General features: G+C 43.9%; 1 protein-coding gene across 1 annotated transcript in view; it reads right to left on the bottom strand.

The window, feature by feature from the left end:
• The window catches only part of LOC132468553 (inactive N-acetylated-alpha-linked acidic dipeptidase-like protein 2), a 128,464-nt gene that overhangs the window by 35,272 nt on the left and 65,424 nt on the right, over positions 1-27,768 (bottom strand). Inside the window, exons 9-10 of the mRNA XM_060066281.1 lie at positions 22,408-22,554; positions 2,076-2,165 (exon numbers count right to left, since the gene is read on the bottom strand). Of these exons, the coding sequence (XP_059922264.1) occupies positions 2,076-2,165; positions 22,408-22,554 (237 nt within the window). The remainder of the gene's footprint in view (positions 1-2,075; positions 2,166-22,407; positions 22,555-27,768) is intronic.

Raw genomic sequence — 27,768 nt, 5'->3', positions numbered from 1 at the left:
AATCTCTAACTTTCAGTTCTATTGAGTTTGGGACATTGGGTCTAATTTCTGTACTTCTGTTTTATTGCAGATAATTGTAGATTGTAGACCATGGCACGAGTATGTGGCAAATATAATAATCCTCCGGTGTAGTGTAGTCCTAAACTACTTGTGAAAACGATACAACTATAATAGATCAGACCGGGGTGAACAGGCTTATATACTTGAAAGCGTTGCTACTAGAAACCCCGGTGCCAGTGAAGAGTCTCACTAAGATGGAAGGAAGAAAAGAAGAGAGGTAGATGCAAGACAGAGAAGAGGGAGACAAAGAAAAAAAAAACGGGTGCCGGGTAGAGAGCCAAGATAAAAGTATCCAGGGAGTACAATGGGAGTTAGATGGAGAAAAAAGTGAAATCATGAATAAATGGAGGAGAGGAATAAAGCAGAGATAGGGCGAAACGGGGGCTTGTCTGTGCCATCTGGCTCCAAAAACCTCCAGAATTTCAACACATCTACTCTCGTCCCCTCCTTTCCAACTGTGTCCAAATCCACATTTGACAAATGGATGCGCATAACCCAGTGCTGGTCCTGGAGTCCCCTGAGCTCAGACACTAACAATACACACGTACTCCTCTGAGAGAGAGAGAGAGAGAGGGGGAGGGGGGGGGAGAGAGGAGAGAGAGAGAGAGAGAGAGAGAGAGAGAGAGAGAGAGAGAGAGAGAGAGAGAGAGAGAGAGAGAGAGGGAGAGAGAGAGAGAGAAAGAGACAGAGAGAGAGAGAGAAAGAGAGAGAGAGAGAGAGAGAGAGAGAGGAGAGAGAGAGAGAGAGAGAGAGAGAGAGAGAGAGAGAGAGAGAGAGATGGAGAGAGGGAGGGAGAGAGAGAGAGGGAGGGAGGGAGGGAGAGAGAGAGTGCAACAGAGAGAGAGAGAGCGTTAGAGAGAGAGAGAGAGAGAGAGAGAGAGCGAGAGAGAGAGTGACAGAGAGACAGAGTGCGCAACAGAGAGAGAGAGTTAGTGAGAGAGAGAGGGAGAGGGGGAGAGAGAGAGAGAGAGGGGGGGGGAGAGAGAGAGAGAGAAAAGAAAGAGAGAGGCGCAACAGAGAGAGAGAGAGTGTTAGAGAGAGAGGGAGAGGGGGAGAGAGAGAGAGAGAGAGAGAGACAGAGAAAGTAAGTGAAATAGAGTGTTAGAGAGAGAGAAGAGCGAGAGCGAGCGAGAGAGAGAAAGTTAGCTAGAAAATAAGACTTGGGAAATGCAGCTAGAAAGTTGTACTTTGAACAAAAATAGACGAAGTCACAGTCTGTGTGCCCTAGTTAATGAGGCATTCCTTCCGTGTCAATGGATGTCCTCAGCGCGTCCTCTTACCAATGTCCCCTCACCCCTCACCTGTGTCTCTCTAGGTCCTCCTTTGTAATCAGGTTCCTTATTTTCAGGGCCCCAAATGTTTATAAATGGTGCATTCAAAATAATAGCCACCAGCGACATCCACATCCCAAAATTCACATTTGCACTTCTGTTGAAAACGACTTTCCAAGTGTGTAGCCATTAACACAATTTCATTTGAAATGGAAGAAGGCATAACTTCCATTCTGATGGCTTTTCTCTGAGACGTTTTTGCATAAACTCACTGGATTTAGCAAGAGGTCCCTCCACTCTAAGTGGACGGACTCACACAGATATTATTTTGTATACACCACGTGTAACCCTTTCATATCTGAAGAAAACAGCTCTTTAAAAATCTCTGACTAACTTCCAAAACAGATTGTAATTTATATCAAAAATTAAGGAGGGAAGAATGATAAAAAAGTAAAATAAAATGCAAATACAGCAGGGTATTGAGTGGATCGTCAGAGCTCTGCTTTTAATTGAATAATTACAATTTATTTTATAATTTATATCTTTAGAGTTACATCTCAGAATTAATATGGAAGCGATTGAAGATTTTGACGATTTTGACGATTCAAATCGGCAAATATAACGTGGAGAGAAGGGCCTGTCTCTGAATTTAGTCAGTGAGGCATGCAGGCATCTGTCTGCCTGAATAACGTACTTGTAGCAAGTTGAAGATACTTAGGTCGGAATGGTCATTCAGGACTCTACCTTGGCGATGGTTTCATGGAACTTGTACAGCGGGTCAAGGGTTTCAGGAGGCTCAATGGCAAACTGGACCTCTGACAGATAGGTGGTGGTCTGGAGAGAGAGACAGAGGAGAGAGAGAAAGAGAGAGGGACAGAGCCAGAGGGTAGTTGAGCAAAATACTAGGATCATGTTAGACATCAAACCCACACATTTATGAGCACATAAGGACAAAAACAACAACGAAAATCAGGTTAACAAAGACATGATTTAATGGGGCTTTCTAACTCTGTTCTAGGATCTTGCCATTGCATGGCTATTGTTCTTATCGCTTACATCCCCAACGGAATGATCGCTGCTTATCCACTGTGAACAAACATTGTGTGCCCAGCTGTTGGCAATTAGACGGCTAACTTCGACGGGATGGAAATGATTTCCACAAAGAAACTAAACACGCGTCAAAGCAGGGTCCTTTTGCATGGACCAGCTGAATTGAAACCCTCAATTTGGAAATATGTAATCAGTTTGTTTTGAATAGGGTTAAGATCACAACATCTCACATCTAATATCTTCCAGTTGACACATTGTGGCATCCCGCCACGTGGTCCCCGGCCTGGACGGGCCCGGGGTACCGTAGAGGACGGGGTGTACCACCCCCACCCACCAGCCGGCGAGAGAGAGCAGCCCTTTCGGCACCCCAATCAGGGTGATTGGGGGACACCTGGCCGAAAGCACGGGGGCCATTTTAAAAGGAGGCACAGCACAGCACAGCACGGGTCGGGAGCAGGAAGGAAGGGCTCGTGGCAAGGAGAGAGCCTAGAGGCCCACGGAGGCCCTAGAGACCGCGACTCCTTCGTTGTTTTGATTGAAGTGGATTGTTAATAAATGCCTGCAATGGCTTATCCAGCACACCAAAGCGTCGTTTGTCCGTGGAACCCGGCTCATTTGGGTAGCGGGTTACCACAACATGTACAAGCAAAACCCTCTTCTCCAAACCATTGGTTTGGTTTCAATAGCACAATTCCTGAAAACTACTTAACCTCAGTAGCTTTTTTAATAAAATATAAGAATGTCTTTAGCAAACCGGTAGGCAACACTTAATAGAAAATCAATGACTGCGTGAATGGTTTCTGGGAAGTCTGTCAATTTGTGCATATAAGGCTCCAGAGCCAAGTTTCTTACACACGTTTGTAGTGGCAGTCAGCCATGCTGGAGCCAATCAATTAACCACGTTCTTATTTAATAATTAATGGATGGGGTGCGCCAACTACGTTTTCTGGCCAGCAGTTACTCAAATGTCTCAAATTCAAACAACTCGTCAAAGTGTCAGGATATATTCTTTTTAACTCTAACAAACGTTTACAAATAAATAATTCTGACTCATCTGAATAAATCCAGAGGATTTAAATCAAGAAATTAAGCAGAAGAACATGAGACATAAGAAATGAGGCACACATATCAGGGAACTAACTTGAAATTCAGGTGCAAGGCACATTGTGGTATACATTATTAATATATGAATTCATTCACACATTAGCTCTACTTAGGCGGGCAGGAAAATGTAGAGCAGGGTTTTCTTTTGAGTACTGTATGACTACAATTGTGATTTCTTGAGCATGAGCATCTGGCTATAAGTATGGCTGCTGCACATAAGACGATGAATAACATCTACATTTTGCTGTAAGAGACAATTAAATGTTACATTTAAACGCACATTTAGACACATGAATACACACACACACACGCACAACCCTCCGAGACACACACATTAAGTAATGATGTATTTATTTATTTAATATCGCGTACATCAGGCGTTCCATATAGCCCAGAGCAATAACATATGCAGACTTGTACATTTCCGTGCTTACTGATCCATCTGTGTGAACCATGCACGCACAAAGATAGTCAAACACAAGATGCCACGCCACCTCCCCTCCCCTCCCCAGGAGCAGGTGGGTCCAGATGTGCGGTGGGTGGTCGGAGGTAAACCCTAGGGTAAGCATCGCGCCAGAGCTACTCAGACCTCAGACAAAGTTATTATTTAGTTCCCTGAGAGGATAGCGTCAAACAAAGACGAGATCAAAGACACCCGATGCTCTGTGGCTTCTTAAATTCAGAGCCCTCTCCCTCGCTAGCTGTCAAGAACATTTTTCCTCGCCTGCCTCTGGAAAAAACTTTTCCTCTCTCTCTTGTCTCATGCCTCACTTATCTTTTGCTGACACTTTCAGGAACCATGCGGGTGACCGTTCAATTAGTCCTCTGTTGAAGAAAACCCTAAGTCCATTTTTTTTTTATCATCTCACTTGAATGTGGATACATTTACAAACGGCCTCATCACAAGCCAAATGTTACGATCAATTCAATTCCCGGAATGTGTCGACTCCAACGCACTTACAATAACTTGGTTAAAGGTGACATATTATACCACCAGGTGTGAGTGTGATTAGTCGATACAAGCCATTTTGAAAATCTGCATCTTTTGACATCACAATTGGGCGTGTCCACCTAGATGTATGCTGGATAGATCAGTCTACCAGCCTACCCAGTGGATTGTAGCAAACGTTGCTCATCTATCCTTTATACATCTAGGTGAACACGCCCACTTGTGAAGTCAGAAGAGGCAGATTTTCAAAAAGCCTTGTAACGGCTATCAAACTCACTCCTGGTGATATAATGTCACCTTTAATAAAGACAGCTCTCTCTCGAATTGTGTGGTCCCAGTGTAAGAACTGGACTCAGGCCTATTTGAATATGCATAATTTCCGCTGTACCTCTGCTCGTATTCGGAAAGAAAAGCCTCGCTCCTCGACATGGTCCTTCACAAATAGCAGCATAATCTAATGAGATCTGAGCTGCAGATGCATTGTTCCTTAGTTAGACATCATCCCTGCGGGCGTCTCTCTCTTCACACAGGATGAAAAGCTTTTGGATTGAGCTTATCTTTCTATCATGTGCCCCTGCGGACTCACACAAGGTGGTATTTAAAAACAGGCATGCAGTGCCTCAAACAAACAACAGAGCAAATTATTGATACTTAAAAAAAAACATCACATTTCCAACACTTTGGTCTAGTGGAACACATTATACTGGCACATCTTTTGTTTGGATCAGAGTTTTGAATGGGTTTTCACCTTGGTTCAAGGTGTTTGTATTAAAACTTTTGGAGACGTGTCAGATGCTTGGGCGTATTAGTTTACCAGTGCCGGTAAAATCGGATTAAAAATCAATTAAAGGAAGTTATGGCAGAGGATAAAGTCGTGCAATTTTAGTTCCAAGCAACTAATGGCAAGGACACCGAGAGCCGTACAAATATGTACAGCCCCACGCACGCACGCACACATACACATGCACAGTATTAGAAAGGTACACACACTCACACAGGGGTGAACAAACACACAGACACACATCTGAACAGAAAGGTACACACACACACACACACACACACACACACACACACACACACACACACACACACACACACACACACACACACACACACACACACACACACACACACACACAGTATTACACTCGAGACAGTGATGCGAGAATCACAGTGTGCAGTATCAAGGATATTGGAATGTTGTTATCAGTGGCAGCTTGCCGATTGGACCCCTGGCATGATGAGCAGTGAATAGTATCTGCGGGTCTCTGGTGTCACCATGGGCAACCAAAGCATGCACCTCAATGGCAGGGGGCTTCATGAATATCCATAGGGCAGGTGGGGAGATGGACCCGGCTGCGGTTAGCGGTGTGGGCGGGAAGGACACGGAGGTCAATCACTTGAAATAATAAGATGGTAATGAACGTTATTGAATACACATCTGAAGGACCGGGGTCCACGAAGCGCTTGCACACCCCTGACCCCTCCCACCCCATCGCCTTCCCATGCTGGACAGCGGGAACCAAACACAACCGCCAACACCGACCGCAGAGTGTGCTTCTAAGGGATTGGCCCCATCAGGGAAAGGCATCCCAGATGAATAACCCCGTCGTTGTTTCCGGACCCTAATCCCTCAGAACCTCCATGGCACGCATCACACAGCTCAGCCAGGGCAGAAGCCACGTCCCCACAGCAGCTGGGGAGGCACGCCCCCCTCCCGGTGGGATCCCACTATAAGCCCTGGGAGAGCGGCCCGTCGTGCCCACGGGGCTGCCACCCGAGCGGGGAGAGGCAGGAGCTGGGGCTGGCAATGGAGACCCAGAGCTCTCATCCCCAAACCTCCGGAGCAGCGCGCCGCCGCTCCGCTGCTCGCTCCCCGCGCGCACCGCCGGGTCAGAGCCGATCCCCGAGCACCGGCGGAACCCAATGGCGTGCGGCCGTGCCTCACCAGAAAGACGCCATCAGAGGTGAAATCGATTATTTCCGTAAAAAAAAAGAAAGAAAGTCATTGTAATCTAGAACCGAGTGCCTAAATTGACATGCACTTTTACATTAGTCCATGTTATGATTATTACTTTTATGCTTCAACTTTAGCTCAGGAACAATACTATACAATGTTGTATTCCAATACTATACAATGTTGTTTCCCTTTTTGCTAATTAAAGCACAATGAAATGGTTAACTCATTTTGAAATGGTTAGTTCTAAATAATATTTAGGAATTTTTGTCATCTGCACGCATTATTGAATCGATATCGACGCAATTGGGTCAATATCAAATCGAATTGAATCAATATCGAATCGGGTCAAGACCTAAAGAATCGGAATTGAATTGAATTGTGGGGTACCTGGCAATACCCATCCCTAATCAGAGGGGCACACTTTCAAACCAGAAGCATTTTGTTTAGAGATCTGGTAGGGAACATTGTTTTGTTGGCAATCCTCTCCCATACTGAGAGGATTAAATAGAGATGCTGTACTGTCAATTCCTAAATCAATGTACATATACCGCAACCTGTGGTTTGTTTTCCTACGGTTTGCATCGGGAATGCCTTGGAAGTTTCAAACACCAAAATGTCTCCCTGTAATAACAAATAATTTCAAGATTATTTACTAAATAATGACCAAAAAACATTACTTTCAACACAATCTGGGACAGCATCAGCTATCGTCTGATGGGGATTTACCTCTGGGTAGAACGATCAATATAACTGGTTCCAGTGCAGGCAGATAACGGATGTCTGGGCCAAGACTTGCTCCTCTGCGCACCGGACAATGTTTACAGTCAGATTAGCACCTCCAAGTAGGAGTTGATAGACATCTTCTCCAACGGCATGTTTCACAAGTAGCCAGTTTACACGGTGAGATGTGATTGTTTTTATTCACTCGGACTGTTTACCCAGATGCAACCAAAGCCTGAGCAAACAAGATAGGTCAATAACAACAAACCCAAACCAGAATGCCTCTGATACCAAAATATTGTCCCTTTGCTGACAGATTCTTCATTCATATGCAGATGTCCCTTGATAGCGATTACTACTGTCATAACTTTCCAGTGCCATATGCTCCCAAAATGGCAGTGGCCATTGCAATGTGGTATTGCAATGCATTCATTGAAATGATCATGTTTAAATGATTCCATATTATAATCGAAGAGGAAGGGGCTGCTCACGCATTAACCAACTACATTCAAGCATGTGATCCTCGCCGATCTTATGAAATAAGTCTTTCTCCTATTCTAATGGGCTCTCTTCTGACATTTATAAATGACTACGGTTAGCAGCGGAGGTTTGTGGCTCTATGGCAGGACATGATAGTGATGGGATGATAATGGATGAGCCAAGAGCAGTGGCAATCATCTAGGCGGACAATCTGGTGGTTTGGAGCAGGTCAATACACCCTCCCCAGCAATACAACCATGTTCATCCCCATCAATAAAACCATGTTCGGTTACCGTGGATGACATTCAGCTTGAGCCCACATGTTCATCAAGACTTTATCTCGCAAAGGCCGGGGTACAAAAGAGAGAGTGCAGCGAAAGTGAGGCGGAATAAGTGTTAAATAAACGCACCACAAAATGGTAACAGAGGGACATTTTGCCTCCGTGAAATAACAAAATCATCTCAAATACAATGACTGGAGGAGCACAGTGAGAGTGTTCCCAATAACTGGGCGAGAGCAGCTTGCCCCCTCCGGTGCCACGGCGGCAGCCAGAGACGACCGTTAGATGGCCTCGTAGCGACTGGCACCCACTTGCTTTCCCGCTCACAGCTACATGCTATCTTACTATGAGACCTGGATGCAGGAGAGACACAGACTGAAAAGAGCAACTGATTAGCCGGACAGCTGTGTAGACACAGTGTAGCAGTTTGGCCAGGTGTCTATGTGTGAGTTAGCATTGCATCATAGTAGAGGGATACAAACCTAAGCAGAAAATTTAATATTTTGGCCCCAGAATGATAATATCTTGGGCCCCAATATACATAAATGCTAATGAGTTAGGCATGCATCCTTGATCCGTGAAGATGCCTAACCCCTACTTGCTCATCAATGACACCCAACAAAAATAACAACAACAAAAAACCGTATGCCACTTTGGATCGAAACCCTAAATTCGAAGAATGGCACAGGGAAGTAATTGTTGCAACTTGTTATGTACCTATAAATATTTTCTCTTGATATGATGATTATTATTCTTCAATCCAACAAAGGGTCAACATAGAATTTGGCTACACCTCCAAACAAACAGAAAACTGCTAAAAAATAAATACGGATACGATTTCTTTTTTATTGCCACATGCAAGCATCTTGGACCTGTTCCGCTACCATATTGCTGTTAGCACAGAGATATCCTCATTAAGAGACATACCACGCATACATGGCACATGAGGCACAGCGCCTGTGACATCTTTGCTGATCATTACGCAAGCAGCAGGAGAGAGGAGTGTGCAGAGACCGGCCTGAATGTGACAGAAGCCAGGGGAAAACAAAGGGGAGCGTGGAAACTGTGCGCCAAAGGGCCGATGACGACGAATTGACGCACGTCCAATTCAAATATTCCTCCTCAATCGGCATCATTCCCCTCCCCCACGAGGTAAAGACGTTAACCTTGATGCTCTCAATCCATAACACATCTCCCTCTGCCTCTGTCCTTTCTTCAACTCGTGGTGGTGCGCATATCTCCCTCTGCGTTTCCCTCCACCCCGATCACATTAGTCTCTTTGCTTCCTTTAATCTCCTTCCTCTTCCCTGGGCGCCCTCCGCTCAGTCTATAACCCGCCCACCCTCGCCAGCCCTGAGGCACCCTTCTGTCTCCCCGTCATTAATCCTGCTGCGGGCTACCCCCACCCTTTCTTCCTCTGAGGTGCAGAGCACCACTGGGTGTCACTCGGGGAGAAGGAGAGGAGACTTGGCTGGCGCCTCCTCGCTCCGCTCTCACTTGAGCTCCGAGCGCTGTTCACCTGTGGATGCGATGACGACGACGCATAGCCGCTGGCGCCACCTGATGCTAATAGATATAGCGCAATGGCTAGCACTCAACACAAGACTCGATTAAATTTGATATTAAGTGTATATAAGTGTTTGTCCATGTTTTCACCTATGTCCTTGTGTGAGATAGTGTTGATATGTACCATTGTATACATTTGTATACATTGTATACATTTTCGCACACATGGTTGTATACAACCATGTGTGCGCATTAGACCATTCGCTAGGTCGCTGTGCTAGTCATGCCCTTAAGACTGGCAGCGCCCACTAGTAGGTCCGGTCCCGACGGTATGGCAGACGTTGATTAAAGCATGCCTCTAACAAGAGACAGATGCAAGCGGCAGCATTCGGTCATCACAGAGTGTGGCGGCATAACCAGGAGCTGCTTCCAAGGCGACCGACAGTGTGCAGCTGCTATGCTGGATGGATGTGTGATTGAGGATCTCCTCCATGGTTACCAATGTCATTAGTCTTCATGCTAAATCGTTGCAGGGTTCTCTAGCCATAGTGGCAGCAAAACAAACAGGAACAGCATGGGAAAATAAAAGCATTATGCCTCCGCTTTTTTGTTATTATAATTATTATAATTATGGACTCGGGTTATACATCTGCCTCTATTGTTACCACCACAACATCTAAGCTTGGCGAACAGAGTATACTAAAAGGGAGGATTAAATTATCGTACAACTTCACATTGATTCCATTAAATGTATTCTAAACTATACAATTATTATCTGAAATGATCTAATAGACTCTAAACCTCCTCGTCAAGGTGGACTTCGTCAACATAAAGCTTGCGCAAGCAATTCAAAGTAAAATCAGCACCATAAGACCAAATATGGTCCTCGGGAAGAAGAGACGCTGGTGAGCCCCCTTGACCAGGAGGTGTTGAGGTGTTGAGGACCACACGAGACCCTTGCAGTTCTGGACAAGCAGGAACTGAATGTTGCGACACGGCAACCACTGTCAGTTGATATGGATGGATGTGTGCGTGCCAGTTGTCTTCCTGTAGTCTAATAAAGCCATTCATTCCACATCGGTTTATTTGTCTGGGTTAGGTGGTCATTTTGTTTAGAAACTCATAAACAAGGATTATTAATACATTCTGCGAATAAAGAATGTGGAATTTGGCCAAAATGAAGTGTGCAATGTACACACACCCCCTCAGTTTGAGGGTATTTGACCTTTGGCAACACTGAATCAAATCAGGCAGAAAACAGGCTTGAATATGACATTGTGTAAGATTGCCGCCTCTGTTCAGCTAGTTGTTAACATTTAACCGGCAGAATAAGAAAAACAGCAGCATTGTGAACAATTTTTGGCCGCTCCCATTGGCTGTGTTGCCAGCACTCACTCAATACAAACCAGCGGCCCAAGCCCATCGACTTGAGTTTTATCAAAACTCAGCTGTGAAACCTCTTACATTTTCCAGAATATAACCTGGTTCAACCCCTTGTCCTTCCTTTGCTTTCTTATACATTCACCAAGGTATTTTTCGCAGCCGAAGGCGCTGGGCATGTACTTAGCTCCACCAAAGCGAGAGCACCACTAGTACTATGTTGTAGGGTATGCTAATGTCCATCTTTTTATACTCAGCTACACAGGGAACGCTCTGCCCCTGGAGTAACGACAAGTAAACAAAAGGCTTTACTTCAGACTGGAGTGAAAATTCAAAATATAATATATCAGGTATAGGGTGAAATGTAACTCATGGGATTGTTACCATTTGTATATAGATGGACTCCGGATAAAAAATAAATGAAAATAATAAAAATATTTGTAAATCTTACACATTGTAAATCAAACCACCTTAAGACTTTAATTTCAAGTCTGAAAGTGACAATACATTGACAAAGAGACTGAGTCCAATAAGATCGGTGACAATGACAAAAACTGGTGGAAACCATTAGTTTGACTATTTCTACTTTACGAGCAACACACTTACTAACAGTGGAGCCATTGCTCAACAAGCCTATGTATAGTTGTGCAAGAAGACCCTCTCTGGAGTCGTTTTGCAGGTTTCAGTGTGTTTTTAGCCTGAGTGACACAAACAGTCTCAAGACTGTAAGCACAGAGGTCAACTAAATGTAACCTTAACCCCAATAACGTCTGGGTCTGCATCCGCAATCTTAGAATTCTGACCTCTACAACCCACTTCCACTGAGGTTCAAGCATTGATGAGTGCCAGAGGTTAATAGCACCCCTTCTGAACGAAAACGTCAAACTCCTTCCGTGTAAAGAGTAAGTGGTAGGAGTTGTATCCACCAGAACTGTGATGAAATGTCAATCTTTGAAATAACCCTAACTATTCGTGGGTATCTTTGGTCAGGTGTGATGACAGGCATTACAAAATAGACTGAAGGTAAACAAATGACACTGGGAAGATTTAGTTCTTTGTGCTGATACACCAGAGAACATCCTATATGACTATAACTTTTGTTCAATTCAGTGATGGTGCACCACAGTAAATGTGTGTGTTAACAATACATTTGTCCATGTTATCCCTTTCTCATGAACTTTGGTGAATACACTGAAGGAAGCAGCAGAGGTTGGGAAATGGTGTGTGCTTTGTAAGAAATCCATTGAAAGCCACAAAGTGTTACTTTCAGATACTGCCTAGTAGTTTCCTAATTCTTTACATTCTGCCCCCCCCTGAGGAGATAGCTTTGGCTATTTGGCTTTTTTGATAATGCTGTACATTGTACTCCACTTGCATCCAACTTCAGCAATTGAAGAACTGGCCAACTACTCAAACGTCTTCTATTGAACCTGCGGTGCTGTAACAGCCACTGAAGCATAACTCTGTGTTAAAATGGTTTTCTCCAGAGGCACAAAAAAAGGGTCTATGTCTATTGCTTAACTCACAGCAAAGTCGAACAGAAATATGTTCAAATCAGTTGTAATGGAATTCGTTATTTTTCTAATAGAGAACCATGCAGCTCCTTTTCTTGTTAAGCACCTTTTGGAGGATAGCACAAAGACATCGCAAATGACCTCCTTCTTCACAGAGGTCTCATCCCATGGCACTATCGAAGAACAGAGGGTGTAACTCAGAATACAAATTAAATACCGGTTTCATTTACATAGTCCAAGTGTACCTATAGCAACATACAGAGGTAACCATACATGAATAATGCTAGTCTTGAAAGGTAGAGGAAACCTGGTCACCACTGAAGTATAGTGTTCAAGCTGCTTTTCGCTTAAATATTTAACCCCTTTGCTCTGCAAAAATCGAAGCTTGTGCTGATTAAACACATTTCGGATGTTATCGTTCTTTTCCTTTGGAATTGGTCACTTAGGGAACACTAAGGTTTAGCACGAAGACTGAATATCAATGAACAGAGGTGAAATACAATGGACAAGCTTTCACTAATATACATATACACATGGAAAGGTCCAAAGATGGGACAAATAATATAAGATGTTTGGATTTGCAAGGCTCGGGCAAGAGTAAAGAATTCAAAGTTGAACCCCATCACCAAGGCGCTGCAGAGACAAAGGTAGAAGTCAAAACTCAAACTAAAGGTAAAGAAACTAGAAGGACACAACTCTAGGAAGTCACAGAGAGAAATCACTTTGTAGGAGCCACAGAGGTTAGTGGCTCAAAGACAAATGAAGTTGCACCGGTCCACCATATCAAGGGCTCTGTGTACACCTGGTCTTTACGGAGGGACGTCAGGAAAGAAGATCATGACTCAAGATGAATCGTGTCAAGGCCCTGCGGAGAAGGGTTTGGTCTGATGAAACCAAGATAGAGAAATAATTCAAAGTCATGCTGTGTGCGTGTAACAAACCTAAAGCTGCCAATGGTTCAGGGAACACCGTGGAGTCCCAGTGACCGTATGGTAGCGGGGGCGTCATGCTGGGTGGATGCTTTTCATCACCGGACTCTGGGGTATCTTGTTAACATCGGAAGAAGCATCAAAAGATGGAATGAAAATACACAGAGAGACACTGCTAGAGGCAGGTATTCGGTCCGTTTGCCACACTGGAGTGTGGTAGGGACAATGCAGCAGGGACAATGATCCGTGGTACATGGGCCAAGGCAACACATGAGTGGTTAAGGTTTCCAGTGTGTAGATTGCAGTTGCATCTATTTAAACAGCCTTGGCAGGAATGGAATACAGCATTTATAAGTATATGAATTATATATATTTATAGTTTTCCCAATGTATATTTTCATGGAACGGTTCCTCTTCCACAGAGGCCACAATGTTGCACCGCCATCTTCCTATAGTTGCCCAGAACTGGAAAAAAGGCTGTAGAGAGAATGTGTTTCGGGTTTAGGATTATAGTAATGAGTGGGGTGTGTTTACTCAGCGGCCATCACCCTGGCGCTATACCTATGGATCCAGAAAGCTTAACCCTGTCGGGAGCAAATCAACCGTTGGCCAGGAGCTCAACACATCTTCACACACACATGGTGTTATTTGTGTCCCGGGAACTTAACCTTTCTCGCAGGAAGACATAGACCGCTGCACTGACGGCGCGCCACACATTCACACACACCCTGGTGTTATAAGCGTTCATCACGGAAAGATACTGAAGGGGATTATGATTTGTTGGGGTGTATTCTTTAATACATCCATGTTTATGTGACTTTAATTTATTTGAGCTATTTAGAGATAGCCCAGACCTAACACATTAAGGGGGTGGCCGTTTTCCTGCCATGGTTTACCATGGCAACCCATCAATCATTTGACTGATCGGCCATCATTATAGGTCTCGGTGTGTAAGTGTGGGAGTGTGTTTGTGCGTCGTCCCAGAGCGTGTCTGTGTTTTCGCGCACACATGTGAGTGTGTGTGCCTGTGTGTTTGTGTATGCATGCATGGACATAAGGGTAAGGGCATATTTAGGTGTGTGTGTGTGTGTGTGCGTGCGTGCGTGCGTGCGTGCGTGCGTGCGTGCGTGCGTGCGTGCGTGCGTGTGTGTGTGTGTGTGCGCGTGTGTGTGTGCATGCGTGCGTCAGAGTGTGTGTGTTTGTAGACCTGCCCGCTAAACAGTGTATGCCGAGCCTCGGCACCATACACCACTGTACTCCTGAAGCCTTTTGACACGCACATCACAGTTGTGTGCCGACTACGGTAATTGACGGGGACGTAAATACGGTGTGTGAATGTGCCTTTACAAGCAATTGCCCATGGCCTCCGACAGAAGTCGCAACATTGCATCCAACGAGTGGCGTGTTGGCACGTCAGTTCTGCTTAGCCGGGTGCGAAGAGTCAAGTTGAGAGTCAGCAGAAAGCCGTCGGGGCACATTGCATGTATTCAGTCGTTACGTCCATGGCTGTAGCTCTTGAGTGAGCACGCGATCACACGGTCACTGTAGCACAACAACTGGAGAACACTTGAAGGACTTGCTTTGCGCTAACTGTGAATTGAAAGGCACCCAATGGCATGGGTGCATTAGTTAGTGTGTGTGTGTGTGTGGGGGGGGGATGAATTAGTCAAATCTAGAGCACTCGCCCATAAACATACACGTACACAAACACACACAACCACAGATAGAGAAAGGCAACCACACACGCACTCACTCACACACACACACACACACACACACACACACACACACACACACACACACACACACACACACACACACACACACACACACACACACACACACACACACACACACACACACACACACACATCTTGCCCAATACTGTAAAATACCGTAGAGCATATCAGGTTGAATGCTGGGTAGACACGCATTGGAGGCTCCCAGAATCTGACTCTAGTTCTGAGGAGTGGGGTGTATTCTTCTCTTTTCACAGGCCTGATTGTGTTTCCAGCACGTTTGTCGCCGCGTCGGTGGCCATGAACGGTTATTGTCACAGCTAAAGCGGTGTCTTCACGCTGCGAGGGAGGTGCTGGGCGAGGGGGTGTGTTTGTCTCGGCTGGGACCCAGTCCAGTAGCCACAGTCAGATGGACGGCTTGGCTCCTGCGCCTGAGAGATGTCCTGCCCCGACCCCAGCCAAGCAGGCATTATGGAAGAGCCGCGGCAGCCACGGGTTCAGGGGTGAGTGGAACCGCTGCGGATGATGACAGAGCTGCTGCTGGCGGGGCTCATGGCCTAGGGTGGTCTCACATGGCGGGGGTCCTGCTTGGTCCTATTGTTTGTTTCATTGTATGATGTGGTATGTGCATGGCTTTGAGGGCATGTGGATCCGTTTTTGGATGGGTGTCAGGTCAGGTTGCCGAATATCTCTGATACAAATTCTCTCTCGACAAAGGCTCAAACACACATACATAGTATACACACACACCGTAAGCATTGTTCTCGTTCTACTCACACCCATCAACGCGCGCACGCACACGCACACGCACACGCACACACACACACACACACACACACACACACACACACACACAGCTCAGTGACCCAGAAGGAGAGGGTCCTTGGTAGGAAGCTGGGTCTACATAGAGCCATAAAGCGGTCATCCACCTCCATTTAAGTGACACAGTGACTTTGTGACGCAGGGTCAAAGATCCCCACTCTTATTGTAAATTAATTTTTGACTAGGGGAATAAATCACTTTCTTAATCATCACATGAAAAAATAAAAACGTAGCAATTTTATTTTCGAGTGGTGCGTGTCTTTTTTTGGTATTTATGGATAAACAAGTCTGTTTGCCAAATGGTATAAACACATCAATAGAAACCAATTGAAAGAATTACATCAGTTTACAAAGAATATGCATGCCCATTTGTGGGAGGAACAAGGCTCTCTGGGTGAACTCCAAGACATCATCAATGTTTCTATATCAAAGTTTAATATCTTTGCCGATCTGTTTACTGACTTCTTACTTGTTGTTAGAACTCAGGAGTATCTTGAAACACTAGCTGTAATATGCAGATATTTGATATGGATATCGTTTAAGGCCTGAAGGAAGGAAAATAAACTCGATGAGAGTGAGGTTCATTTATTTTCCTACAGTATCCATCTTTGACAGGTTTGGTTATGATATGTTGACTTTGAACCCAATTTTCTATTTGAGCTCGATAATAAGAAAAACGAATGACTGCCTTTGTAGAGGTTGAACTGTTTTTAATTAGTCCTGTGTAGGTGAGTGTACAAGCGTGCGTCTCAGTATCTACCAGCCTATTTCCTTAAAGTACCAGAATATAAACAAGTGTCTCTAAACCACCCTTCATTTCTAGGTGGAGGGTGAGCCATGGTAAATGAAGAGTACGCATGGTTGTAAAAAGACACTATTAGCATTTAGAGAATCCCCCCCCTCATCATCAGATTTATGTCTGCTGTCTGAACCAAGAGCAAAGACATGGCCTGATGTTCACTGAATGCACAACAGTGCAAAGCATTGGCTATAACTGTACAGGTTGCAGTACTGGGGTAGTAGTACTAGGAGCGCATGTAGAAACAGATTGTATATATACCTTCATTATATTCAATGATGATTATCACAGTTCATTAAAACTCCCATTAGCCTAATTTCTTTATTAAATTCATGAAAATCCTTTCAAAGGCAAGTCTTTTTTAGCCATTTTCTTTATTGAATTTATTGAGTTAATCAATTTCCGTTTAATGACACGTCAATAAAATATGTTGTAAATCATGATTGAAATGCTTAGACATATGATCAAAGTGATGTATTTTTCTCATTAAATTCATAATTTACATGAACATTAAATCACAAATTATGAATTGTTACTAATGACAGTGTCTTTCATGCTAGCGTTTCAGTAGGCCTGGCATTTAAACAGTGTGGGAAGATTGTGCCCGAGGTGGTCCATCGGTGCTTCCACGTTAAGAAAAAGTCCCACTCCTGCAGAGCTGTCCTAAGGAAGCTGCCATTCAAGAAGAGCCTAGCGACCCAAACAGCAAAAGCCTTACACACCTGTGACACATATTCTGAAGAAGGCTGCCCATTATACAAGTGATACTGTGAAGCACAGTGAACAGGCACTGATTGGGCTTCGACTGTTTGTCCGTATCCCTGTAATTAAAGGCAATAGCTGGGTGTCCATGTTCTTGACATTCCATGCATAAAATTTGTACCTATATGTTGCGCAACTAACCAGGTGGTATTCGATCAATCAAGCATTCAAAAGGAATATAATCACAATGACAGGCAGCCCTACGGAACTCATCTTTCATCACCTCTGTGCCACAACAGAGAAGACAGAGTCATTTAATAACTGATGGTGGCTGCAAGACCTCTGGCAATACTGTAGTGATATTACACTGCCTTGTTTTCTAATTGGCATTCTCAAAGGTAGCTTTCCCCCAACCCCCATTCAATGGGTCAGTAACTGATCGATATGAAGCTTAACTTCTATTGTCTTCACCTCATCGTTGTGATTGTCCCCCTCTGACAGGATGTGGGTTGTCTGATTGGCCCCCAGTCGCTTTATTGAACAATAACTGTTAATCCAGCTCATGTCTGCAGATTTTACATTTGACAGACAGAGAGGCAGCGTTGAAGAAGAGCAAGGAAACCACGTGCAAATGACAATCCATCGCCTATTTGCTTTACTGGTAATATTTTCACTCAGCCTTTTCATGCTTTGATAGAAAGGGGTTTCATTAAGGTTTATGCTTGTCAGATTGGCAAAAATAAGGAGATATATCACGCACCAATTACCAAAACAAAAGGTTTCCCCAAGGAGAATGAATGACAAGTCAGAAATGGCGCTAGACTACTTGAAATAATCTGCACATGGCAGTTCATCCATTGAGACGTCAGTGAGTCTGATTCAGGGGACGGCCGGAACAGCTACCATGATTGGTGGACTACTTTATTAGGCATTTGAGTGGCACTGTGTATCCGGACACTGTTGACGCAGGCTCTGAAGTCCTCATTTAATCCGCCGTAAACCATGTCCAACCACAATCACTGAGTGAATGGAATTAAATGAATATGCTAAACTAAAGTACAATTGCTTAAGACATGAACAGTTTGTCACACGAGCCAAATCGACCAACATCTCAAACCACAGAGTGACCTTTTGGCCTTCCATCATCGATTGTATGCCAAACGTCAACCAATGCTTCTTCTCCCTAAACCAAAACTCAAAAGTCTGTATTAGACAATAGTGAAACAGTACACATCACATACAAAACTGGAACTGTTACGGTTTCTTAACCTTTGACATCAATCAATCAATCAATCAATCAATCAATCAATCAATCAATCAACCAGCCAACCAACCAACCAACCAACCAACCAACCAACCATCCATATGTATTTACATTTTATATTGTGTTCTACTCACAGTGATACAGTCAAAGTGGTTAATGGGCCAATATATCATGTGGTGATACAGTGTGTTAAAGAAATCTGAAATCATGTTAATACGTTGATGTATAAATCAGCAGCATCAGCAATTTGCAGACAATGTAAAACATGACATTTAGGTTTTATACAAGGAAGGCTAATTGCAACTTTCTAAGTGGTACGCTATAATATTCTAATAGTAAAAGCCACGTTTAATATACTCTGAGTTTACACAATTTGTAGATTGTTTCTTTAAAATAATCCCTGAGAATGTGTCTGTGCAGCATTGACAGGTAAAAATGCAGACAGTGAATGTTGTATCCCATCTTGGTCTATCAAAATATTCAGTGAACAGCTGGCACCATCACATTGGTGCTGCAGTTAGCAGGCTTGGCTGGGATAACAATATTACTTATTTTATATATATAAAATATGGCTGATTATTTATTTTCAATAATTTCGATTTCTCATTTTGGACTAATGGTTATTTAAAGATATAGTGTTACATTTGTGTGAGCCTGAATTATAAAGAATGAATCTACCAGGCAGAAAAAATAATGTGTTGCAGAAGGCAGGCCGACTATGCTTGTGATTTAAGCGGACCCCCAAGCTATACATGATGACCTAAGTGTTCATTTCATCTAAGTTTCAATGTATTCTATAATGTGACAAGCAGTTTCTGGCATTGTCACTCTATCCCCTAGCAATAGTGCTAGTCGGAGCAGTAGTTGCAGCAGTAGTATCAGCGACAGTCGTAAATCACTCATGTATGAAATGTGCTACTTTTTGTTAGAATGTACATAGCATTTTAAAAGAGGACGACATTTGAACATGCTTTTGAAAAGACCACACACATGCACACGCACAAGCACACGCGCACACACTTACGAGCAGAGCTGTGTTGTAATTCAAAGCGACAACTTGAAGCAATGAGTAGCTGCGGTCAGTTTCAACTAGAACAGGGTCGGTGATGCAGCTAATCTTGGGAAAACCAAAAACCACCCATCTTTCAGTAATCAGTAATGAGTGAGATTCACACCTACACAGTATTAAAAACATCGCTCTGCAAAGTCACATTTTGATTGATTTCATTTTGACAGATATTCACATAGACGATTTATTCAAACCGATATTCAAACACAACATCCCATAACACCACATGACAAGCATTTCTCTCATTCAAATTCGATTTGACGTGGCAGACAAAAATGGCAACAGAAAAAATACAAATAGAAAAGGGAGGAGACATCAAAGGGACAAATCACAGGGTTACTCTGTCATAGGTTGCAAGTGGTGCAAAGAGTGTACTTTTAATATAGAACTATAGTGAAAGACAGATATTGAATACCACATGAATCAAAAGAAGGCAAACAGCCACAGCAAGGGCAGCCCGAGTCACCAAGGTTGAGCAGTGATCTGACTACGCAGCAACAATAGCCCGGCTCCTCCTCTTCCTTCACACTTTCACCGCCGCGAGCAGCAATTACAATTATCTATCAATTTACCATGGCCCTATTTAACCTCCTGGTTCACTGCTCTGTTTTACATCAGTCTCTATATCTTCACACTCACACGTGCACAGACAAACTCAGACGGCTCACTTACAATGGACTTATTTAGGACAGGCCTTTTTATCAGTGTGTGCTAGTGTGTGTGTTGTTCTGCAGTATTGCATGTGTGTATGTATATATATATATATATATATATATATATATATATATATAAATATGTGTGTGTGTGTGTGTGTGTGTGTGTGTGTGTGTGTGTGTGTGTGTGTGCGCGTGTGGGTGCGCACTTTGGCGGACCTAGGCCTCCGCAACGGCTTGCCGGTGTCATTACCGTTTGAGGCACCGGAGGGGTACTTGGCCTTGCCAGCTGTGCTGAGGATTGCAGGGATGCAAACGTAATTTACTATCATTTCATTGCCACTCATCAGTCCCAGCCTCGCAGGAGTGGGTGTGTGTGTGTGTGCCTGTGTCGGCGTGGGGGTGGTGGGGGCGATGACAGGTGTCCACGGATACTTAACAAGGCTCCGCTTTGCTGCGTTTTACAGCCCAGACACATGATACGAGGGATGGCATTTGAAAAAGGGACAGAAGGCCACTCTGAATGGGGATAATGAAATAGTATTTTCGGTCATCATTAAAGTGAAATCTCTCTGGACGAATTCAGGTGGCTGTGGTCGATACCCCGGTGAATATGCATTTCCTGTTTATGGGCTCTCAAGTCTATTAAGGCTTACTTCCCCCTGTTTGTCTTTGTTTAATTACAACTATGTTTTTTTCATCAAAACATAGTTGAAGACTCGACTCCCTCACTGTCATGATTGTTTCCGCCAAAAAACTTTTCTGTTAAAAAGAAATCCATAGCACCAGTGCCAAAGGACTTCTTTGCAATAACCGGCGCTGGAACTGGAATTGGAAATTTGACAGCTTCTGCATCTACACTTGCTATTCACCGGGGACAGATGTTGATCATTCTGGAGAGAAGTTTTGACAAACCATGTTGTTGAGTACACCGATGGCCGTGGTACTTAGTAGTGCCTCATCCTAACATGCTATTTATTATTTAGGTTCTTTACTTGTGCTTTTCGTTTTATTTGTATTTTTTTATCTGCTTTAAACAGATAGCAGAACAACAAATCACTTTGATTGATTACAACATACCAAACCAAAATGAATGAATAAAGGCAGGGTCTATCAGTGATCGGTTGCTTAGGATGACCTTAGGGGAGCTTTCAACCGATACAAACTCCCAGTCAACTTCAACTAAAGGATGCCTGACGTTCTCCTGATTCCCACGCCATCATACTGCAGTGGGACATGAGTCCAGGCTAAAGTCTCACATTTTCCACCCCTTGAGGCAGATAAACAAACAGAAACATTGCATTTTTAATGGCAGGGAAAGCAGGAGGGCATGCATAATTCCTCCGTCTAATGTTCAGTGCTCACGGCCAGATTTGAGACACAAACCATATCCAGACGTGTCAAACCAAATTTGGGATATTACCATGAAATATTTACCGGTAACTAAAAGATAGTTAAAGCCATGTAGAGGGTGCAGATGGTTCTTATCAAGTCAGATATTGGATGTGCCAGTTTTGAGAAATGGGTGGGAAAAAAATGACTACTTCGGCATTTACCTGAACTCCACTGATTACATCTCACACTGAAAGCCCAGGAGAGGGAAAGGTAATGTTATAAAAATAAATGTAGAACTTAATCAAGTCAGCGGTCCAGACAAAATGCTCGCTCTGACGTGCTTCCGCAACTCATTAAAACTTTGACAGTTAAACAAGCAGAAAGCCGTGGCAGCTTATTTTGAAGATTGAAATACTAAAGGTCACATATTGAGGTAAGAAGTTTTGTTTGGTATTAATTAAAAGCATAATTTGCCTTTTAATGTCAGCCTTTAATTTAATAAGCACCGTGTTACTCTAACTTAAGGCTTGCACTGTGCATTACATATTTTATAAAGTGAAAGTGCCAAGGGAATAGCCAAATATAGTTGATCATTTCGCTTTGATGCATCAATAATAAACACTTTATGATAAACAGAATGAATGTGTTTCTACAATTACACAGATTCCCCATCACAATCTCTCTTCCATGCTGTACATGTTGAGGTTTTTAAGGATTTGCTTCTCAAAAAAGGACTACGTTTGTCGTTTCCTAATGAAAGCAGTGATTTTTACAAGGAGCCTTTAATAATGGGTCATCTAATGAGTTTCGGGGTGCCTACCTCTTCGTCTTTGCTCTGCTCAAAGGCAAACTCCACCGTGGGTACAGCCAATTGGTTGGCGAAGAAGCTCACGTCTCCTGGCAACTGCGAGGAGCTGACGTTTGGTCCGGGGCAGTTCCCACCACGCATGCAGCTCAGCAGCTGTCTCTGGGATCACAGAGAGCAGAGGGCACACATATTAGCGTTAAGGAAAAATTGCTTCGGACAAGCGTACAATGAGGAAAACTGTCAACCGACATTTACATTTTGGGTTATTAAACATCAACCAAGTGGACGAAGCAGAGAGACCATGGCTGACAAAAGGGGCAGGCAGAAGATGAAATCACTCTCCCGCTCTTCAACACGTTTTCCAGTTACCACAGTCATGTCGAGTTCCCCTCTTAGAGTCCAACCCCTTTCCCAGCGGCGAGTGAAGCACTTTGCTGCAGTTAATTTTTTCTTCCTTTCTTGCGTTTCTCCTGGCGCCACCGGCTAGGCCCTATGAGGCTCCCTCAACAGGGCATTCATTAGGGCCGGCCGCGGCTAGGCTGTTTGTGCAAAACCGCTTATCGATAGTCAATCTTTTAGCCACAGCGGCAGCCAGGAGGCAGGCGGCACTCAAGTACTTAGAGGTATTAGACCTCGACGGATCCCCGGTCCGACCGGCTGGACCACCGCAGTGATTTCACGTTCTATACTTTAACTGACCCTTGAAATGAAACACAAACACAGTGGATGTAATGCATGCCATGCATAATCCACTGTGTTGTGTTCAGCCTAATGATTACATCATTACTGTTAGGACCAAACCTGGTTTGTCTCGCCGCAACGGATAGAACAAGAGAAGAGCAAAATAACACTACAAAAATAAATCATATACAGTATATACCGTGAACAACTGGAAAAACTGAACAACATTAAAGCTATCATTTAAAACACCTTTTTGTGACCAAAAAAAGAGAAGAATGAGAATTAGAATGAGAATTAGAAAAGAGAGGAATGAGAGCGTGAAAGAGATAATGACTTCATTGCGGGGGATGGTTGGCAGGAGAGAAGCACAATCGAGGTAGAGAAAACTAAAGAGGAAGTAGCAGGGAGAATAGGTAATTCCAGCCCGCACGTTGACGCAGTGACGATCACTATTTAATTTCTTTGTCTGCTATGATAAGGAGAGAGGGACATCTTCCTACGCTGCTGAATCTGTGCTCGACTGGGATATACTGGCCAGTTTTGGAATTTAATACACAGTACCCTCAGGCCGTTGAATCTGCTCCCACAGTTAATACAATGCGATGGCTGACAAGGTTACGTAAGCAAATGAGACACACACACACATAAAACCCACGTCGGTTCAAGTCCAAGTCGAAGGTCAGCCGGGGCGATATCGCTGCACGGAGACATTTACACGCCACATTAGATGATGCTTTACAAAGGAATATGAGGTTGGTAAATGACGATTACAGAAAGAAGGGTAAAGTGGGCTTTTCAAGGGCTCAGGTATGAGGCGTTATGTTGTTAGCAACGGCGAATTGTTTGGTGGGATGGAATTTCAAATAGCAAGAGTAAGTAAAGGAGGAGAAAAACATTGCAACATGATGGCCCCAATACTGTTCATTCTCTTTTCTAGAGCTTCTTCTTACATTAAACTGCAAGCTGGCTTTGTATTTGCCCGGTTTGTTTCATATGTTTTGACTACATAAAAAATGACCATGTTTCAACATTATTCATTTCATCATATCCGTCATGTCGTATTTAGAGCTATCAAAGAAGCATTGCATGGCCAGATGCTTGTCTATCCAAACAGAAGATTTGCACTTCTAGCAATGTCAACATCAGATAGTACTTTATCAATCCCAGGCAGTTGGTTGGAAACTGCATGCAGTTCCACCTGCCACCATACAGAACTGTCCCTAACCCAACACCAACATGTTGGCTTACCGCTTACACCATGACATGTGACCTTTGCTTCAACTCCACACACAGCCACGTGTCAGAGTGGATTCGCATAGTATGTGACTCGAACTAACATGTACAGTGGTAAAAGAACAAGGCCAAATCCATGAGGACGGTAGACAACTTTTACGCAACGTGATCATCCCACATGTCAAGAATGTTGACATGGTTACCACAGCAACACAGATGAGCTGTGTTAGATCAGAGGAGATGGAGGCAGTGGCACACGACTAAATAGTACTTTCCATTCGCTCTTCTCTTGCCCTGTAGCATTTGCTTCATAGTTGCTCATAGTCTCTCTCTCTCCCTCTCCCCCTCTCTCTCCCTCTCAGGTTAGGTTTAGCATGTCAACCCTCCACCTGCCTGTCTGGAGAATGTATCAGTACTGTATCAATCTATAATGTATCTGTATCTGGAGCTCCCCGCAGAGCAGCGATGATGCTTCAGGGAGGAGCTTTGGGTTCTGGATCAATGACGTGTCCTTGGTGGATGTTTTTATTGTTTTATCTGTGTGTCGGATTCTTGACTTCGGAAATTCATGCAGTGCAAGTAAGTTCTGTGTGGTTTATGTGTTACCGTAGTATGTGTTGCAAATGCCTGTATGTCTGTGTGTTCTGAACTGAATTGTCCCACTCTCCTTCCTAGGGGCTTGGCTCAAAAATCCTAGTGTCCTCGACTAGGATTTTGCATAGTCAAATATGATTCGCCAGGCAAGATATATCGTCGAATGATTATCAAATCACAATCAGAATTCAGCCTACTGCATCATTTACAAGATCCTGCTTCTCACTTTCAAGGCCATCAACAATCTTGCCCCTCAGTGTCTTACCGAGCTTCTCCAGATCAAGACACCCACCCGTTCTCTCAGATCGTCTTCCTCCATCCTGCTCACCCTCCCTCCAGCCCGCCTGGTTACCATGGGGTCAAGAGCATTCAGTCGCTCAGCCCCCCACCTCTGGAACTCTCTGCCTCGTGACATCCATCACTCCAGCTCCAATCTCACCTGAAAACGTATCTATTCACCCAAGCCTACTCCCTTTAAGTTAGTTGCATTCTTTTTCTCTTGTACACTGTTATATTATGTTGTTGTTGTTTGTTGTTTGCTGCTATGGATGTTTGATTTTGTAAGGTGACCTTGAGTGTCAAGAAAGGCACCCATAAATAAAATGCATTATTATTATTATTATTATTATTCAATATATCCGGCTCAATGATGCCTTATTTGATGTGACTTTTGCGTGGCTCAAACGGTTGAAAATATTAAATTAGGATGAGCAAGGTGAGCAAGGTTTCCAACAGCTGTCTGAACTCAAGGCTGTGCCTCACCTTTTTACAACATGACGACAATGTTTGCGTCCGTTTATGTCACCTGCATTCCATTTGACAGAAAATATAGGCTACAATTAGCCTATAAACAATAATATAGACCAACATATTATACCGTAATTCATGTAAAACTTCTATGAAATCAAAAAGTGTCCAGTCTCTGTCTATGGTGAAGGAGAGCTCATGCAAGGTGTTCACATCGGAACATGACAAAGCCCCATAGATTAAGCCAATGTAGACGCGTTAGACAGATTAACAATTATTAATGTTTTTGAATGATGCATTTCAAGTGTGTGGGAACAAATGGGGCAGTGTCACAACAAAATTGTACCGGGGGAAAAAATCGTACCGCCTACATAAATCTGTTCGAAAATTCCAAACCTTCTTGGCAACGGACGATCGCGTCGACCGTTGCCTGGCAACGGACGATCGCGTCGAAAGATGACGTAGGAAGGTTCATGAACATTCGCGCTCATCCATTGAGCCTCACAAGTAAAAACAAGTGTTATCTGTATTATGTTATTTCGCCCCCGGTACAATTTCGGTGGGACAGCACCATTCAAATAAGCAGAACAGCGAAAAATGCACTACATAGTACTGAAGGGGAGAAACATTTTCACTCGAGCAAGTTCAATAGCTACATATACTTTTTTGGATACATTTTGGTTTCGAAATGCTGCCAGACTTCAGAGTTATTTTTCCTTATATGGTGTGTACTATTAGACTTACGGTCTACAATATGCTCTACTTACGAGATAAAATGATTGGATAGTTCCACCTCTATTACACAGCAGGGTTTAACAAACAATAAGGACATTTATTGGAAGAAAAACATAATACATCAAATCGCACAGAGAAGACAATGACAATAAAACATTGTGTAACTTAAAGGCTTTTCCTTCTTGGAGCCAAGCAATTCTGTGGTATCACTCATCTACCAACTCCATCTTCCCAGTGGAATGTCCCGCTGTTACACACACTAAATTTTGCAGACACGACAAAGACAGTCATCAAAATGTTTTGCTATTGAAGATTCACATCGTCGAAGGTTCGAGGTCACCCCTAGTACATTGCTTGTTTTACTTTCTTGGAGAAGTTTTTACTTTTTGTCACCTTCTATTCAGGGAAGTACTATTTTATGACCCAAACCCTTTGAAGGACAAGTTGTTTGTAAGTTTAGAGACACAAATACAATAAATGCTTTTTAAAGGGGATTACTTTTGTTCAAAAACATTTTTTTGTTGTTTTCTTAAGTTTTGTAGCAATCCAGAAAGAAGCAATTTCTGATCGAGTGTCCATTGATTCACTCTATGGTCTGTGAGCACCATTAGAAGCCAAACAGACAATAATTGAGCGGAAGGTCAAACCTACATTCAATCATTTTCTCGGGTGCGCAGCCACATGGGTGGCAGCGAAGGTCAGGGGTCTCGACAGACCAGACCCGGGCGGCAGAAGCTGGCTCTGGGGACGTGGAACGTCACCTCGCTGTGGGGAAAGGAACCGGAGCTTGTGAGGGAGGTGGAGCGCTATCAGTTAGATCTGGTGGGGCTTACCTCCACGCACAGTCTCAGCTCTGGTACCGTACTCCTGGATAAGGGTTGGACTCTATCCTTCTCCGGAGTTGTCGAGGGCGTGAGGCGCCGGGCGGGTGTGGGGATACTCATAAATCCCCGGCTGAGCGCCGCGGTGTTGGAGTTTACCCCGGTAGACGAGAGGGTCGCCTCCCTGCGCCTAAGGGTTGTAGGGGGGAAAACTCTGACTGTTGTTTGTGCGTATGCACCAAACAGCAGCTCAGAGTACTCGGCCTTCTTGGAGACCCTGAATGGAGTCCTGTATGGGGCTCCAGTAGGGGACTCCGTAGTTCTGCTGGGAGACTTCAACGCCCACGTGGGCAACGATGGAGACACCTGGAGAGGCGTGGTGGGGAGGAACGGCCTCCCTGATCTAAACCTGAGCGGTCGTTTGTTATTGGACTTCTGTGCTAGTCATGGATTATCCATAACAAACACCATGTTCGAACATAAGGGTGCTCATAAGTGTACCTGGTACCAGAGTACCCTAGGCCGAAGATCGATGATCGATTTCGTGATCGTGTCATCTGAT

This window comes from Gadus macrocephalus, chromosome 12 (genome assembly GCF_031168955.1).
Source record: "Gadus macrocephalus chromosome 12, ASM3116895v1".
Lineage (NCBI taxonomy): Eukaryota > Metazoa > Chordata > Actinopteri > Gadiformes > Gadidae > Gadus > Gadus macrocephalus.
This window is presented reverse-complemented; position numbering and strand designations above follow the sequence as displayed.